General features: G+C 36.8%; 1 protein-coding gene across 1 annotated transcript; it reads left to right on the forward strand.

The window, feature by feature from the left end:
• Positions 1-2,441: 2,441 nt before the first annotated feature.
• LOC119796511 (solute carrier family 43 member 3-like) lies at positions 2,442-16,640 on the forward strand. The gene is made up of 13 exons (XM_038305107.1): positions 2,442-2,583; positions 2,735-3,030; positions 3,158-3,287; positions 4,435-4,481; positions 4,578-4,654; positions 6,280-6,372; positions 6,467-6,606; positions 8,201-8,310; positions 8,433-8,576; positions 10,848-10,955; positions 13,233-13,419; positions 14,587-14,710; positions 14,793-16,640. Exons 2-13 carry the CDS (start codon positions 2,844-2,846, stop codon positions 14,904-14,906), a joined length of 1,461 nt encoding a protein of 486 aa, XP_038161035.1. The 5' UTR covers positions 2,442-2,583; positions 2,735-2,843; the 3' UTR covers positions 14,907-16,640.
• The last annotated feature ends 716 nt before the right edge of the window (positions 16,641-17,356 follow it).

The following is a 17,356-nucleotide window of genomic DNA, read 5'->3' on the forward strand; positions in this document are numbered from 1 at the left end:
TTTTGTGGGTACTATTTAATGAAGATGCCAGTTGGGGACCTGTGAGGCATCTGTTTCTCAAACTAGAGACTCTAATGTACTTATCTTCTTGCTCAGTTGTGCAACGCGGCCTCCCACTTCTTTTTCTACTCTGGTTAGAGCCTCCTGTTTGTGCTGTCCTCTGAAGGGAGTAGTACACTCCGTTGTAGGAAATCTTCAATTTCTTAGTCATTTCTCGTATGGAATAGCCTTCATTTCTAAGAACAAGAATAGACTGTCGAGTTTCAGATGAAAGTTCTCAAAAGCATTTAATTGACCCCACAAATGTGATGCTCCAGAAACTCAATCTGCTCAAAGGAAGGTGAGTTTTGTAGCTTCTGTAATGAGCTAAACTGTTTTCAGATGTGTGAACATGATTGCACAAGGGTTTTCTAATTATCAATTAGCCTTCTGAGCTAATGAGTAAACACACCTATACACCTATGTAGATATTGCACCAAAAACCAGACATTTGCAGCTGGAATAGTTATTTACCACATTAGCAATGTACAGAGTGTATTTCTTTAAAGTTAGACTAGTTTAAAGTTATCTTCATTGAAAAGTACAGTGCTTTTCCTTCAAAAATAAGGACATTTCAATGTGACCCCAAACTTTTGAACGGTAGTGTATTTAGAACATTTCTTTGAGCCTACGTATTTCAGTCTCTGGGTCACTGCATCATGTGCTTTCAGCCCGATAATGTATTTTACTTAAAACATACCTGATAAAAACATGGCAACCAGGCAATCATCGGAATGAATGCAATGTGAAATATTTTGCAGCTTTAAATGTTTGAATAAATGTAGTAATATTTCTAAAATGAACTTAGTTCAAACTTAGTTTGAACTTTTATGTCAGTGAATATTTATGTAAACCTGATATGCAGTCAGATGATAAATCATGGTTATCACATTTATAATTACTTGAATTATAGTATGAATGTGTGTTGACTGTTTTTACAAAGAATCAGAATCACAATCAGAATTACTTTATTAATCCCTTGCAGGAAATTCTTTAATTGTATAAAAATAAAAAGTTTAAAAAGACACAAATGTATTAAAAGTAGTAAAATACGAGAAATAAACAGGACTATCTGCAACAGGCTGCAAAACGAGTTGAGAAATGCGCACTACTACAAGTTACATTTATCAGATAACATACCTGTTTTTATCATTAGTACCTTTCTAATGAGTTCACTTTTAAACATGTACATTTGATGAGAAATTTGCCAAATTCTTGGTCATTATATTCCAGAATGAGAATAGAATAATGCTTTATTTTTCATGTGCATTATAAAGCTTTATAGTGTATTATAGAGCAGCTTACAATCTTTCTCCCACCTAAATGGTAACATGACTCCACTCTCCCTGCGTCTGTTTCTAAACAAATTATTTCTACTCCTACACCTTTTGTACCACATTAGTTATTTGTAAAATTATATATACAATTTGAAAGACTCTTATTGATCAAGGCTGTTTAAAATGTGGAGGTTTTATTAAGCTGGTACTTTATAGACCTTCATGTCTTGTTGACTTTACAGACGGATTTTGTAAACAGAATTTTGGTTTCCTCTATAATACAGTCAGTAATTTTCACTACCTTATTGCACCACATTACTTAATTTACTTAATTTTTTTTAGCTTTTATTCATTCTTTCCCTTATTAGTTTAATTCAAATGGCTTCCTGTTTTATTTGTCGATTTCAAATTAAAGTCTGACTGAGTTTCCATCACTTGTCCTGATGACATTGGGAACAATTCACTTATTCATTTAATAAGATGGGCAGGTCTGAACATTACAGTTTTATTTTCTGCTTTATAATTATGAATTTTCCTTTTTTTGCTGATGATCAAACATTAATGGATTTAAATCCTTTCTGATTTCCAGGGTTGGGATGTTCCAATGACAGACAGGACTCGTAAAACATGAGCTTAGAGTTGATATTTGCAAATGCAAACAGAAATGCAAATCCGCCAAAACAATTCGAGCCATTTTAACTGCCGGACGTGCCTTAGAAAGAAAACTACAGGCTGTATGGCTGGAGTTTATTTCTAAGGAATCGTGTTTTTTTTTTTTTTTTCATTCCTTTCAATATTTATTCAACTGTGTGTCATTTTCCGTCCTGTAGTTCTGAAAACTAGTAATATGACCTCTTGACTAAACCGGCAGCTCTCCACAGCATCCCCGTCGGCAGCTTTTTTCATAGCTTCTGTTGCTCCATAGTGAAGCCTGCCTGGAATGCAGGAGTGTTATTTTAACAGTTGACACTCCCGAGGAAAAGGGTTTCTCTGCAGAGCCGTGAGGGGCTGGGAAAGGGAGATAAAAAAAAAAAGTTTGGGTGGGACCAGAGGGAGGCCTGTGCAGGGTAAAAACAGGAAGGAGGATTTAGCCTGTATAAAAGGAGAACGTTCAAGAAGGTATCGTTTAGGTTTCTATAACCATCATAGAAAAGGCTGCTTCTTTTTTTTCTTTCTTTTGGGACAAAAAGTTGTATTTTCCATATTTGTGTTTTTTTTTATGATTGCCTGTGAGTTCCGGATTGTGTGTTTTTCTAAAGCCTTAAAGGCAAGTGAAATATTTAAAACAGATGTTTTCAGCTATGGTGCAACTTCATAATCTTCATTCAGAATAGCTTTGTTGCTTCTTACAGATGAACAAATATTTTATAATCTCTATTCTCTCTGAAAATGCTGCCCTCTCTTGTCGTTTTTTGTAGCAAGCAGGAGGACAAGACCAAAGCCACATGTCAGGAAGTGCATGCTGACACAAACGCCGGTGAGCATGTGTGTGAGTTTCTGCTGCTGACTGTTTACATCTGATCGACCATGCCTGGGCCTGACAACAAGCTGTCGGTGCGACGCTGCCTCACCTTTGCTACTGGCCTGGTGGAGTGCCTCTGTTTTGCTGGAGCTGTGTTTGGGTGGGCTTCCCTCGTCTTTGTCCTCAAGGAGGACCGTTATTTCAGCTCCTTGTGTGTTAATGGCACAGGACCCAACGGCACACAAACGCTGGGTGAGTTTTATTTGCCGCCATTGATTAAAAGGTTGATTTTAAACTCTTGTTCTATTGTTAGTTGGACCTGCTTATCACTTATTGATCTCACACTTCTTGGTTTGTCTCTCTTTCTGGATTGCCTCAGACTGCGGCCCACAGGATGAACAGTTCTCACTCATTTTCACCATCGCCTCCTTCATGAACAACTTTCTGACGTTGCCCAATGGTTTCATCTTTGATCGATTCGGTACAACAGTGACTCGCCTCTATGGAATGTGAGTAAAATACCCCCCAAAAAATGAGTAAGAATAAAAACACTTTAATACTCAGCTGGCTACAGAGAATATGATGATTACTTGAAAATCCGTTTTGCTCATTTTGCAAAGGTTTGTGATTCATATGCAGATTTTTACAGAAAATTCTACAGAATCCTCTTCTATCTATCTGTAAAAATGCAAACCTATTGACAGAAAGGTCAAATAATGTTGTTCTTCATTGATTTTTACACTGTAAAGCATGGTGACATCATTTTTATTGTCAGTTCTAATATTCACAGTATGCAAAAGTTCAGCGGTCGGTTAAAAAGATTAGAACGGGTCAACATGAGGACTGAATTGGCATTTTATAGATTTAATACTTAAGTTTTTGAGCCATCAAGATTTGATGAGGATGGTAGATCATCATGCTATAGTTTACCTTCCTGTTTTAACCATTTATAGAGAACTTTCTTTTTTTTTAAGATGAAATACAATTTCCATAGTGTAAATAAGCCACACTATAACATTTGCATGAGCTATCTTCCATTTTTTTTTTTTTTTTACATAATTTAGCCAACTGTAAAAGTCACCTTATGTTTTTCAGGAGCAAAACTTGTTCCTTTAGAGTTCCTTTTTTGATAAAGACGTTAAGGTCAAATAAAAAATATATATATACGTAATTATGAAGAATCATCCATCTAAGCACAGATTATTAAAAGAAGCCTGGATAAGGTAAAAAAAAAATAATAATTCTGCTCGGATTTGGTTTGGAGAAAGGTCAAGAGGTTGGGATTATTTTATGTTTTACATTTTAAACATACCTTTTCTAAATGCCGTTGAGACCCCTCTAATCTAAAACCTGGGCTTTGGAGCACGAAACTGCTTATTTATTTTAGATTTGTCCAAAACCTGGTGAGAAGCCAACACATGTTTCTACTAGAAGAGGGTGGAGGTAATATTTAGAGCCATGGAATGAAAATAGCTTAAAAGCAAAAATGGTGATGAGGATAAAGTGTGCTTAATGCAAGCCAAGAAAAGGAAATAAATGTCTACTAAAGGAAAAACAATCTGCATGAGAATAACACTAACTAATAAGCTGTGTCTCCATGCTGTATATTAAACCTTAAGGGCAAAAAAACAACAACAATATTCTCTCTCCTTCCAGATTCATTTACACCCTGGGTACCTTGATGCTGGCTTTTTCTTCATCAGGTAAAAGATCAAAAAGTTTTCTGTCTCAAAGTAAAACACACAAAAATCTGTAAGGAAGGGAAGCTATTTGACATCAATATTTTTTACTCCTAACAGCTCTTGCCTACATTCTCTTCCCGGCTCTCTCTTTCCTGGCGGTTGGAGGCATCTTATTCCTAATGACAAACATGCAGGTACTTTGGAATCTTATAGTTTGATTATCAAAAGGATTTTTTTGTATGATCCTGGGACAACCGATCATCCCAAAACATGGATGGCTGCTTTCACTGTGTCGGTGTTGTAGAATTTGGACTAAAGCATATTTGGTGACATTTGAAAATGTCTTTAAAGTCTCTGATTCTTCCTACTTATTTATTCATTTGTTTATTTGTCAGGGACAGTACACATTAATAAACATTTCTGTAAATGTGTCAGTATCAGCTATGAAGCTAGTTTTCAACTGTTGTACCTGGGCAAGGTGTATAATGCCAAAAAAAAATTATAAAAGAAAATAAGGCAAAATACTTACAAGGGCGGGTCAGATAGTTCAAACAGAGACATAAGCATAAATATATACAGATATTTACAAGGTAACACTCAAGCCTGACATTTTGGTGAGTCATGCACCAGGAGATCAGTAAGGTCTAATGAGCAAATTGTTGATTTGATTTTAATCAGTTTTTTAACTGAGTTTTGAATGTGTTAAAAGTAGAGGATTCTCTAATATTGAGTAGGATGCTGTTCCAGATGTTATTGCCCCTGACTGAAAGAACAATCTGGCCAAAGGTGGTTCGTCTGGTTCCAAAGTCTTTGTCTGGAACACTTATTAGAAAAAGTATTTTTCATATTGAATTTAAAGTTTATTGAGGATGGAGACTTGGGGCACACAAAAGATGCCATAGTGAGTAGATTACTTTAAATAAATAGGCTTCTTTCTGTTTTACCTTTCATCTCTCTGAAATTCTCCTAAATGATGTTATCATATCAGTAATAGTGACCATTTTTAGGATTGATGACCCAATTAGGCCTTTTTTGAATAAATAAATACATTTTTTTTTTTGCATTTCCAAATAATTATGTTAAAAAATTAGAGACACCTATCAATCGGGAAGAAATCCAGTTAGTTCAGTTTGCTCCAATTGCTGTTGAGCAGATTAGCTGAAAAAATCTGAGGTATTTCTGTCATTTAAATTCATCTAAACTGTGTGATACTCGGTCTGAAAATGCATCACTGTTAATTTGACACTTTTTTGATGGCCTAATAAGATGCAGGTTTGGAAAGAATGTCTTAAATGCATTCATGAGGATTTTTTGGGGTCAACCCTGATTGGTGCATCTTTTCTGAAAGGTGATTTAGATCACAAGTGGAGAAAATATGCATTTTAAAATAGATCAGATCTATGAAATATCCGCTTGTGTTTCCAGCAGGCTTCTGCTTCCAACTCTGCTCCAAAAAAAGGACACAAAAAAAAGAAAAATCTCATCATTAGGAACTACTTCTCCTCTCATGTGTGATCCAGTTTCTGAGGAAACATTGCAAAGCTATTGCAAAAGACTTTATGTGACAAAGGTTATTCATGCCAACGTGCCAGTGCTTCATCAGTAAAAGAGGTTCCTGATTTTTGGGACGATGCTTTATATCTCTGATCCAATTCATGATGATGTTCAAAGAAAACATGAATCTCCTTTGTGAAAATGCCAAATGAAATGTAGCTGTTGACAAAAAAATCCAGAAAGAGATCCTGACATTCAACGCTAGTTCAGAGAGATCCACATAAATGTAACCTACGACAATAATAACCCGCTTTATGTCTTTAAGGTTGGAAACCTGTTCGGCTCGCGTCGCTCCACCATCATCACTCTCTACAACGGGGCTTTTGATTCTTCTTCAGCGCTCTTCCTCGTCATCAAGGTAAGAAAAGTAAAAGGTGTTTTTTTATGTCTCTATTTCAGCTATAAATACATGTGCCCCTAATGTTCTGCATCACGTCTGTTTTCCTCTGCAGCTGCTACATGAGTCTGGCGTCTCCCTGCGTGCTGCCTTCCTCTTCCTGTCTTCCTGCAGCGTCATTCATATCCTCAGGACTTTCTTCCTGCTTCCCAGAAACTTTATTCCTTACCCACTGCCCGATCGTTACACATATGGGTAAGAGCAGGCTTCATAAATACATCGAGAGAAAAACAGGAATTACTCACCCTTTGAGTTGTTTTATGTCTGGGAACAACATTTTCTGCACATAAAGTGTGATATTTATTACATTTAGGTCCTGACTCAAACCTGGCAGTTTGACCAGCTTCTTATGGTTTGATCTAAATAGCCCTCTGGCTGTGTTTATGGTTCATGTCCCTGTAAAAGGTTAAGCTCCAACTCAGTCTCAGGTTTCTTCTACAATTATTCAGTGTGACACTCAGTTCATCCTTCCATCAAATCCAAACAGATTCCCTACACTTACTAAATTAAAGTGTTCCCATACCATAATTCTGCCACCACCGTGTTTAACTATTATTTCTTAGTATGTTTGTAGGATTTACTGTATGTGCAATATAAGGGTATAGCAGAAGGCGTATTGATCATTTATATCTGTAGGCCCTGAAATATGCAATGCAAGCCCATATTTTTCACTTCTGTTCTGCCGTCCCACAAAGGAAAGCGATGTCCAGCATTTGGCTGAGTCAAATGAGGAAAAAAGTCCAAAAATATATCTACAAGCATCTTTCCTAAACATTAAGAAAGCAGAGCTACAGTCAGTGTCACAAAGCTGCACTTGATGCTTTTAAAGCAGAAGAGCTGAAGGATTTTAACAGAGAATATGATGGTCAAAGAAAGGAAAACTCTTCCACTATAAAGACTGTGAAGTCGTTAATAGCTGGGTGATTCCTAGAGAGCTTTTTCTGAAGTTTACCAATTTATTTTTAGATTTGATTCATTTGGGGCTTGATATAAAGCAACACTATAAATGTGGGTTAAAAAAGAAAAAAACATATGCAGCATAAAAAGCTGCATCTGTTATGTTTTATCCCTCATAAGCATGCTTTTTGTCCCACTGTTTTCTTTTTTGGTATTAGATCTGATCTGTAGTGCCTTATTGGTCCCTTATATTCATCATCACATCTTAACAATTCAAACTTGTCTGCACAAATATGGTTCACTGAATCGAGGCAGAAGATGCTGTACATAAAATCTTAATAATTACGTTTTTGTTTCTTTATGTGAAATGTGCAAAGAATGGGACTTATTTTATTAATTTTAAGGTATATCAAATTGAAAAGGGTTTGAATCTGAGTCTCTCTTCAAAACCCTTGTTTGCATATTGATGGAAGGTGCAGACTAAGCACAACAGGTCTAGTTTGCAAAATGTCCTTGTGGGCAAAAAAGACACTTAAACAATGAAGCTGATAAAGGTCACTGGACTGATAAGGTGGAGACAAAGTAATTTGCTGCTGTAACAATATGGGAGATAAACAAAGTCATGGGTGACTATTTTCCTCTTTTATGGGAAGAACTAATCACTCTGTTATAAACTTCAGACAGGAACAGTACCAGAACCGTTCCATGCAGCATGGGGCCGCTCAGTCACACAGCCCAATGTCCTAACGTGCTGCAGGCGGCCGTGAAGCAGACACGTACAAAGCTGTTCTGGTACCTGCGGGGGAAAAAAGCTGATTCAGGGTTCAGTCACTCTGAATCAATTATTCCAAAGAATCAAAGAAAGAAAATGTTTTAATCTCATCCTCTGCAGGGTCTCTTGTGGTAAATCAGAGGATGCGAGCACAGAGGTGGCAGCAAATGGTCAGGCACATTCAGCAACTGAGGACACCCCGCTCACAGAGAAGGCTTCCATCAAACAAGGTTCATTATTTAACCTAAAAATGAAGAATATTACTTATATGCCCTTATTTATTTGGTAAAATATGAATCCTTTTTGTCATTTCACTGTATTTATAAACTTTGCCTCTTTTTGCCATCCTTAGAGAAGACTTTCCGTGAGTGTTTGCTGTCCAGGTTCTTTATCTGGCACCTGCTCTGGCTGTCGGTGATGCAGCTCCGGCACTACCTGTTCATCGGCACCCTCAACCCCATGCTGCAGAGGCTGACAGAAGGAGACCCCTCACTGGGTAACAGCCATTCAAACTCATCACTGTCTCAATGTCAGAGCAAAAGTCTATGACAGAGAAACCAATGTTACATTTTCCTAACAAAACCGTCTCAGTCTTTCTGATGTACATTGTTTTATATTATTGCACCCAGGGCTCAGATTCACATGTGATTTATTTAATTTTTTTGTTTTGAAAGAAAAAAACTTTTATTGTACTTTTGTTCTCGCACAAAATGGTCCTTATTAGGGAGCTTCATGGTGGTGCAGTGGGTTGTGTTGCCTCGCAGCAAGAAAGTTGTGGGTTATATTCCCGGCCCGGCGTCTTTCTGCGTGGAGTTTGCATGTTCTCCCTGTGCATGTGTGGGTTCTCCCCAGGTACTCCGGCTTCTTCCCACAGTCCAAAATGTGATTGTTAGGTTAATTGGCTTTTCTAAACTGTCCTTAGGTGTGAGTTTGTGTGTGCATGGTTGTGTGTCTTTGTGTTACCCTGCGACAGACTGGCGACCTGTCCAGGTTGTACCTTCCCTCTCGCCCGTAGACTGCCGGAGATAGGCACCGGCCTCACCGCAAACCTGACAAGGACAATTATTTGATTATGGAAATGATTGCCTACCGATTTCGTAATCGAATAATCATTACCTGGAGTATACAGACTCTAAAAGACGTCATTTTCTGACAAAACAACCACCACAGCATCAACTAGACCAAAAGAATACACAAAATATACACTTAGCATTTATTATAGAGTATAATTTATCCAGAACACCTGGTAAAACATTGTATAAAATCTTCTAATCAGCACTTTTGGCTGTTTGTTGATTAGTTAATCTAGAAAATAGTCGACAGGTTAATCTACTTGCAAAGTACCGTAATAGGATTAGTCTTGATGCCCATATTAGATAATTTTTTTTTTAGTATTGTAAGGATTTTTTAAGCACCTATTATTTAATCAGGACACAATCTGAGCAGTGAAAAGGTTTTTAATCTGACGTGGAACAACTAGAACCCACCAACAGCAGAACCAGGAGCCTCTCTGAATCCACGGACTTTAGGCGAATCTGAAACTCAGCTCCTCAGTAGTGGGTGATGAGCTAGCAGTGGATCACGGCAAGTCAGAGAGAACTTCCTCTTTAATTCAAGAGAAACTGGATCGTACAACAGGGGCAGGCTCGGCTTTACAAACCCAGAAACTTGGCAGCTGTTGGAGGTCAAAAGACAGAGTTTGGTTAAGAAACCATGTTAGTCATATTAGAGTAGGCAAATCCGTGGGCGTAGCAGGACACAGGCATCGTGGGGCAGAAACAAGGTCGATGACTAGATAGCAGGAGTAAGAATGTGGTCAAGATCAGTAAGGAAGCAGCAGACTCACATTGAGGCTTCAAAAAAACCATCTGCCTGCCAAGGAACTTTATGTAACTGCAGGGGGGCAAGGGCATGGCATGAGCCTGATGGTAGGTAGGTGGAATCGATGAGATTGACTGCAGGGAAGGAGAGCTGAGAAAGAAAACAAAGCAGCTAGATCCATGTCAAGTATACCAAATAACCCATGGGGGTCCATAGTCCGGTCCTCGAGAAATACCTGCAAGTTTTACTTGCATGAATAAAATTAATGGTTTGTTACCAGATATATGCTGAGCTGAATGACTTTGAATCCTGCTGTTAAACTCATGTGTTGAAAAGTTATGGGATGGCAGCTCTAAAGCACTGGATTTTGGCAGCCCTGAGAAGGTAAAGATGTGAACGCATTCAGCTGGGGTTACTCTGATAATTAAATTCACAGACCGATTTATACAGGAGTGTCTAATTTATTTAGGGATTCCTCCTTAGTTAAATAGCATAAATAGTTTCTGTTATAGATATAACAGTTATGCATTCTTTGGACATAGGTTTTCTGATTCAGATTTATCTTCCAACAAACTGTAATGACTTGTAATTATTTGTAATGACAAGTAATCATATGAGGAATATGTCATAATATATGATTAACTCTAAGCTGATGATTTCGTTGGGAGTTTAGCACAGAATAAGAAAAGTCAACACTGTAAGATATAATCACAAAGTTTAGGAATTTGCTGATAAAACCTCTGACATATTTACAGTCATGAAAAATGTTATTAGACCACCTTGTTTGCCACTTCATATCAGAGAGGTCTGATAATTGTTTCCATGATTAGAAAGGTGTTTTCATTTGTAATAAACATTAAATTATAAACTGCAAATTAACACTTTTACATCATTGCATTTATGTGAGACTGCTGTTTCTTGATATGCTACCATTGTGTTTTTACAGTGAGCCAGTACACCAACGCCTTCGCCATCACCCAGCTGTGTGGAGTGCTGTGCGCTCCCTGGAATGGGCTCATTATGGACAGGCATAAAGGCAAACCGCGAGCTGCAGGTAACACACCGATAATCTGCATGTGATTTCAGATTTAATGTTTTCCCTGAGAGAGCTATTTGGACGAAGCAAAGAGACAAAAGCTTTGATGTCCAGTTGTTTTGATTTTCCATGTCCTGGATTAATGAGAAATATTCCCCTGCATACAGACGAATAGCCAATAAAAAGGGGGGAGCATTTAAATGATTGATTAAAAAGAAAGCATTTTTACATCTTTAGAAGTAAATATTTTACCTATTGTTGACTCATTGAGCCTGGAGTTGGAAAAGGAGCTTTAGGGCTCTAGAGGGGTCCAGCGTAAGACAAATTGGCTATTTGTAGCCAGTAAAAGGATTTTCTTTGTCCTGACTGCAGCGAAAGTGGATGCTTAAAAAAACAAAGCAAATAAAACAAACAATGAAACATCAGAAAAATTTATGAAAATAAAAAATGTAAGCTACCAGACAAGGTATATATTTTATAATCCATTGCTTTCTATGATATTGGTAAGAAGGACCAAAAAAATCAGTTACTAATAAATTATAAAACAAGAAATAGGAAAATATTCAACTCAAGAAAAAAGTCATATCATCAAATAGTCTTAAACATTCAGGGATTTACTTTGGTGGTAAGATGCTACATATTGACAAACATAGATTGGACACAAACATACTTGGAAATTAATCCCAAATGCAGGTTGTGTAGGATGAAATAAAAGGCAGTAGTTTGCCTTTATTTTGATAGGGTTAACGTCCAGGTCTGAAGTCTAGTATATTGTTTACAGCCTCTTTCCATAATGATCATACTGTTTGGGTTATATTAATCAAAATATTCCAGTATAGTTTATTGTGGGAATGTGAAATTAAAATATCTAGAACAGAGGTCTTCAAAAGGGGGTCCGCGACCCCTAGGGGGTCCGCAGAGGTACTGCATGGGGGTCACGAATGTCTTGGTTGAGTACTTTTTTTTATATTCCCATCCTGCAATTTTTTTGCACTAATTAAAATGTCTTTAAATCCACATCAACATGAATTCAACACACTGTAGTAAACAGATAAATGAAAGCAGAAGATGTCTTTCAATCATCAATGCACACATTTAGCAACACACAGGGGCTCTTTCAAACCTGGGCACCATTTCATTCACAACACCTGTCCCATCAACCAGGAATCAGAAATACTTTAATAATCCCAGGGAGAAATTACTTTTGTTACATGACTCCATCTGTAATAGAGTGACTATAGGACCAGTTTGATATAACACAATTTCATACAATATATATAATTAGGGGGTCCCCGCTCCATCTCGCAATCAGTTTGGGGCTCCTTGGCCTCGAAAGCGTTGAAGACCCCTGATCTAGAATTAGTCTCACATAGACTTCTGACTTCTTGCATTGAAAACATTTCAGACAGAGTGAAGATATTGCAGCTTTTTGCCTTTTTTCTCTTTTTTGGTCAGAAGGACCTGTGCTTATAACACACTTTATAGAGTTAGCAAAGCGTTTTACACGTTCAGTTGTTCATGCACTGATAGTGGTTAGCTATATTGCATCCACAGCTGCCCTAGGCAGGCAGGCAGAACCAGGGCGCCCTCTGACCCAAACACACAATGAATTCCTTACCTCCCTAATTTAACTGGTTAAAACTTGTTAGGCGCATATCTTTAACAAACTCAATCCTTTAAAGTTTCAACATCCATATAGAAATGATTCCAGTGGGAACTGTTAATTTGACTTACTAAAAGGCTTTGTAAATGATTCATAAGCATCATTAGAGAAATAAGCTGGTAAATTAATTTTATAGCAACTTGAACAAAAAGTTGTAAGGAGACAAATTAAAGATGTCTGCTCATCTGTAGAGCAGTCCAGTTCAGCTTTGCTGGTTTATTAATGGAAAATAAAGTCCTTTGATAATTTGGGATTTTAAATAGCAGACACATCTGCTTGCTTCTTCATTATGAGGCTAAGAGGTTGAGAAACGTGTTTGCCCTTATCTGTCGTTTTTTTTCTCTACAATTTAAGATGCTGTAAAAGTAAACATTTCATTTTGCTGCACTGGTTGTCTGTTTGTTCTGGTTCATCAAAAAGGAAAAGAAATAACTAAATAAAGATGTTAATTGACCAGATTTGCCAGCACGGCTTTCTTTTTTCTGAAGTTAAGATTAAACAGAACACGAAATCAGCTGTCAGTGACACTTTGGCTGCCTTTAGGTAGAATAGGATCATGCCAACAGAATGCCTGGTTGTTGTTTATGGATTCCAAGTCTATCTGTAAACTTCTCATGTTTTTATATTTACAGGAGAAACAGAGCATGAGGCTGACCTGCGGGCTTCTGTGCTTTCTTTGTTCCTGACGGCGCTGCAGTGCGTGTTGTTCTCTCTCTGTGCCTCCACCCCCTACCTGCCTCTTCAGTACCTCACCTTCATCCTGCAGGTGCTCAACCGCTCCTTCCTGTATGGCGGCAATGCAGCCTTCATCAGCGTGGCGTGAGTATCAAATCCTGTTTTCAAATTATAAAAAGAACCTGAGTTGTTTGTAAAAGCCCCTCTCTATGAATATAATTAGACTGTAGAGTTTAACATTTTGTTACTCTGTTTTTTTATTTTCGGTCATTCAGAAAATGTGTTGTTTATGTTAATTTTGGCCTGTTCATGAATAAAAAAAAAAATTCTCTCTGGCAGAAAATGTATATTTTAGTGGACATCTACAGTCATTTAGTCAATTCGAATGTTATTGCAAATTTAATTAATTTCAGCACCTCAATTTGCAAAGTGAATATATTTATAGCATCATTTGGCACAGACTGTTTTGTTTTTGAGCTTTTATTTCTGATAATTATGATTATTATTTTAATGCATACAGCTAATAACATTTTAAAAAATAGAAATTGACATCAGACTAAAACATATTAAAACAGAAATTTGGGCTGATTAAGATTATTTTGATACATTTGAATTGAAACATTTAAAAATCTAATTAATTGATTATGACTGATAAGGATAATTTTTCAAATTTATAGAACCAGCATCTCTTTAAACTCTGATATCATGAGCCAAGGATGTGTTACAGGCAGTTGCTGGAGCATCTAACAGTAAAAGCTGTCATGATGGTCACCAGATTACATGATTCATTCAATACATGATTCATTACAGACAGAAAGAAGATGTATGTATGCCCTTATCTATCAATTGGTTCTAGCATTGTACTTAAGCACAAAATCCAGACATCCTACCTCAGGAAAACGCCATCCGGTGCTTGTAAGGCGGCCTAATGCCTCTGAAAGGCATCGACTATGTATGCTGACCTTCCTCTCGTTGTTTTGACTGTCCCGATAGATGCTTCGGTTACTGCCTGTAAAGCATCTCTCCAACTTGTATTTCAAATTCAGTTTTCCACATCAGCGAGAAAAGGAACTCCTAAAATATACCTTTAGGAGTGATAATATTTCAGTATACTTTCTAATATTACTTAACCAATAATATTCTGAAATATTGCTACTCTTGAGTGAAAGTTTTGGCTACTCTGCCCACCTTGAATGTTGTCACTCAATAAAAGGACCCGTTTTGACCAAGAATAAACCAATAGCTGTTTTGGTGTAGGTATAAGGAACTACTTAATGTGGTTCTTCTGGGTAATTATTATTTTTTCTTTAGATTTCCATCCTGCCACTTTGGGAAGCTGTATGGTCTGGTCATGGCTCTGTCTGCCGTCTTTTCTCTGCTCCAGTATCCCTGCTTTGCTCTGATGAAAGGAGCTCTGGGTGGAGATCCTTTATATGTAAGCGCTCTGTTTTTACCACCTTGTTAGCTTAGCTATGAACCCTCCTCTCATGGTCTCTTTCCTCTTCATGTACATGCAGGTGAACGTCGGACTGACCGTGCTCAGCCTGCTGGCCTTCATACATCCGTTGTTTGTCTACCTGCACTGCCGAAATCTCGCCTCTGAGAGAGCAAAGAGCAAAGCCTCAAATTAAAGAGAGTAAAATGAGATCAGTCACTAGTGTTTAAAGCTTTCCACCGTGAATAGTGTTATCATCTGGTCCGCACAAGGCTGCAAACCATTTCCTCACTAGAAACTAAGAAAACTTTACCTTCAGTTAATAAGGTGATCATTTTTAATATTTAACACTTAGTTTAAGCTAATGTTCTATTTGTTTGTGGTCCTAACTGTCCAAGGGAAGACAAACATTAGGCATAAAATTACAAATCTTTATGTCACAGTGTCAAGTTGAGGATTTTTTACGCCCTAAAAGTGCTATTCTGGAAAACTCAGGAGCAACGATCTAACTTCAGACCAAAGCCTACCATCTAATGCAGCTTTAAACCTATCAGCACAGGACATTTGTTTTATCTACAAACTGCAAACCTTAGCATAAAATAAAAAATAAAATACTTAAATATGGTCCTATATCAATCCTAAGTTTTGCAGCAATTTAAATGTACAAAGGGATAGAACGCATGTGTAATGGCTAATGAATCATTAAAGCCTCACATGTGGATAAAAGCTACATTAAGCACTTATTCCAAATATCCTGTTCTAATATAAACATAACCTTTTTCAGATAGCATTTGAATAGAATCAGCCATTTATAAATGCACAAACACCCCTTTATGTAGCAGTGTTATATTCTCTTAAACTCTGGGATAATGAAATGGGAAACTAGAATACGGAGCTTCTATTATGATTAAAAGAAAAAAGGAAGTAAACAAAAAAGGGAACAAAAACATGAAGGTTTTTAGTGTGGCATGTTGTAAGTCAGTTCTTTACTCAAAAATTCAGTGTTAGCATCCGTAAATGTAAAATAATGTAGAACAGCAGTCCTTTCCAAAACCTCCTCTTTAGGTCTGCACAGTCTCAATAAAATGACTTCTACTGCCATTCTTTTTTTGGAGAGAAAAGGGATTTTAAATGAAATGGGAAGGGAAACAGATTCTTTATAAAAGTAAAAGTGTGTTTCACTTCAATTTTTTTTTAGTTTTGTATTTTTTGTTGTGTTTACCTTGTCAACTGATGCTTGAAGATACTCTTTTTTTGCACAGATTTACAGGGCTTGTTACATACCTCTTCCTATGTTTTAATAGTTACTTACATTATGTTAAGATATTTTAAGTAGGTCTTACTTTTTTCCCCACTAATGCAACGTTTTGGAATGTTTAACAACTCACTCACGTTGTTTTTTGCAAACTGTTTGTTTACTATTTGATATTATGTCATTTATGGCTGAAAGGGTAAAGTCACAGGGGTCATGTTTATTTATGCAAACAGTTAAAGCTTGTTAATCAGTTCTGGAGAGTGGGAAACTCTGCCCTCTGCTGGCTGTAAGGCAGATTCATGTCTTAATCTGGAATTGTTTCTCCTTTTTCTTAAATAGAGTATTATTATCTGTGTTTTATAGTAATTAGTAATTATGTTATGTTGTACTAACATTTGTATAGGATCAGAAAGGGACATTTTCAACTCTAAGTATTTTTGAAAGAGATTTTGAAAGAGAATAAAAATGCACACATTTACTTAACAAAATAAAGCTTTTGATTATCTCTGTTAAAAAAGGATTTTTTTTTAAACCTCACCCAGTTTGTCAAAATGAGGTCATCTGCCACCTAGAGGACATAATGAAAAGTGAAATTGAACCATTGTTTTCAAGAAACGTGACTGATAAACATGTTTTTGTATACAAACTTACAACCTAAATAAAATTTTAAAATCAGCATTTCTTTGTTACTGTTTGTTTCAGTGACTTAATTTTTTTTTTTGCTCTTTTAGAATACACCTAATTTAACGTTTTTCAAAAATGAAAATCCTCTTTAGGATGTCACTCTGGCTCTCCAACAGAATCTTCCGAATACTGTGGAACCTACAATTTGTGTTTTAATGAAATGATGCAAACTTTTTAACAGAGATGGAGTTTATTTCAACTGTTTTTTCACAGTTTTAAGGTCAGGGCTATCAGGTTCGGCACTTGTTGGTCTTCCTCACCCTCCACAGTTTATTCAAACAAGACTGAGTTTGCCTCTCATTTCAATTAAATTAAAGGGTCACGAAAAAAAGGTTTAAAACTAATAAGGTTAGAGATATACATGATTGCTTCCTGGTGAAACCACTGCATTGTATTATGGGAGGCTCATCAATCACAACTTTGATAAATAAAAGCTATTAAATAGCAGGACAACAAAGCATCCTTTCGATTTCTAAATGTTCTTTAATTTAATCTTCAGCCATTGCCAGATCTAAACAGAAATGAGAGGACTTCAGAACTGTCCTTGAAGTTTCCCTTATTGAATATGAGATATCAGGCTGGGAAATCATTTCTGATTCATCATAGGCTGGGCTTTCTATTTCTAACTGAAACCTGATTAGACCAAAATGACTTTTTATCTATTCTCATCAAAACATCTCGCAAACCTTTAGTTTTGTAAACAAGAA

This window comes from Cyprinodon tularosa, unplaced genomic scaffold, assembly GCF_016077235.1.
Source record: "Cyprinodon tularosa strain WSP-4 unplaced genomic scaffold, ASM1607723v1 ctg551, whole genome shotgun sequence".
NCBI lineage: Eukaryota > Metazoa > Chordata > Actinopteri > Cyprinodontiformes > Cyprinodontidae > Cyprinodon > Cyprinodon tularosa.

Coding starts and splice junctions, on each gene's coding strand:
- LOC119796511 (XM_038305107.1), top strand. CDS start 2,844: ATGCCTGGGCCTGACAACAAGCTGTCGGTGCGACGCTGCCTCACCTTT. Junction 4,655..6,279: donor TCCTAATGACAAACATGCAG/GTACTTTGGAAT, acceptor TATGTCTTTAAG/GTTGGAAACCTGTTCGGCTC. Junction 6,607..8,200: donor CCCGATCGTTACACATATGG/GTAAGAGCAGGC, acceptor CATCCTCTGCAG/GGTCTCTTGTGGTAAATCAG.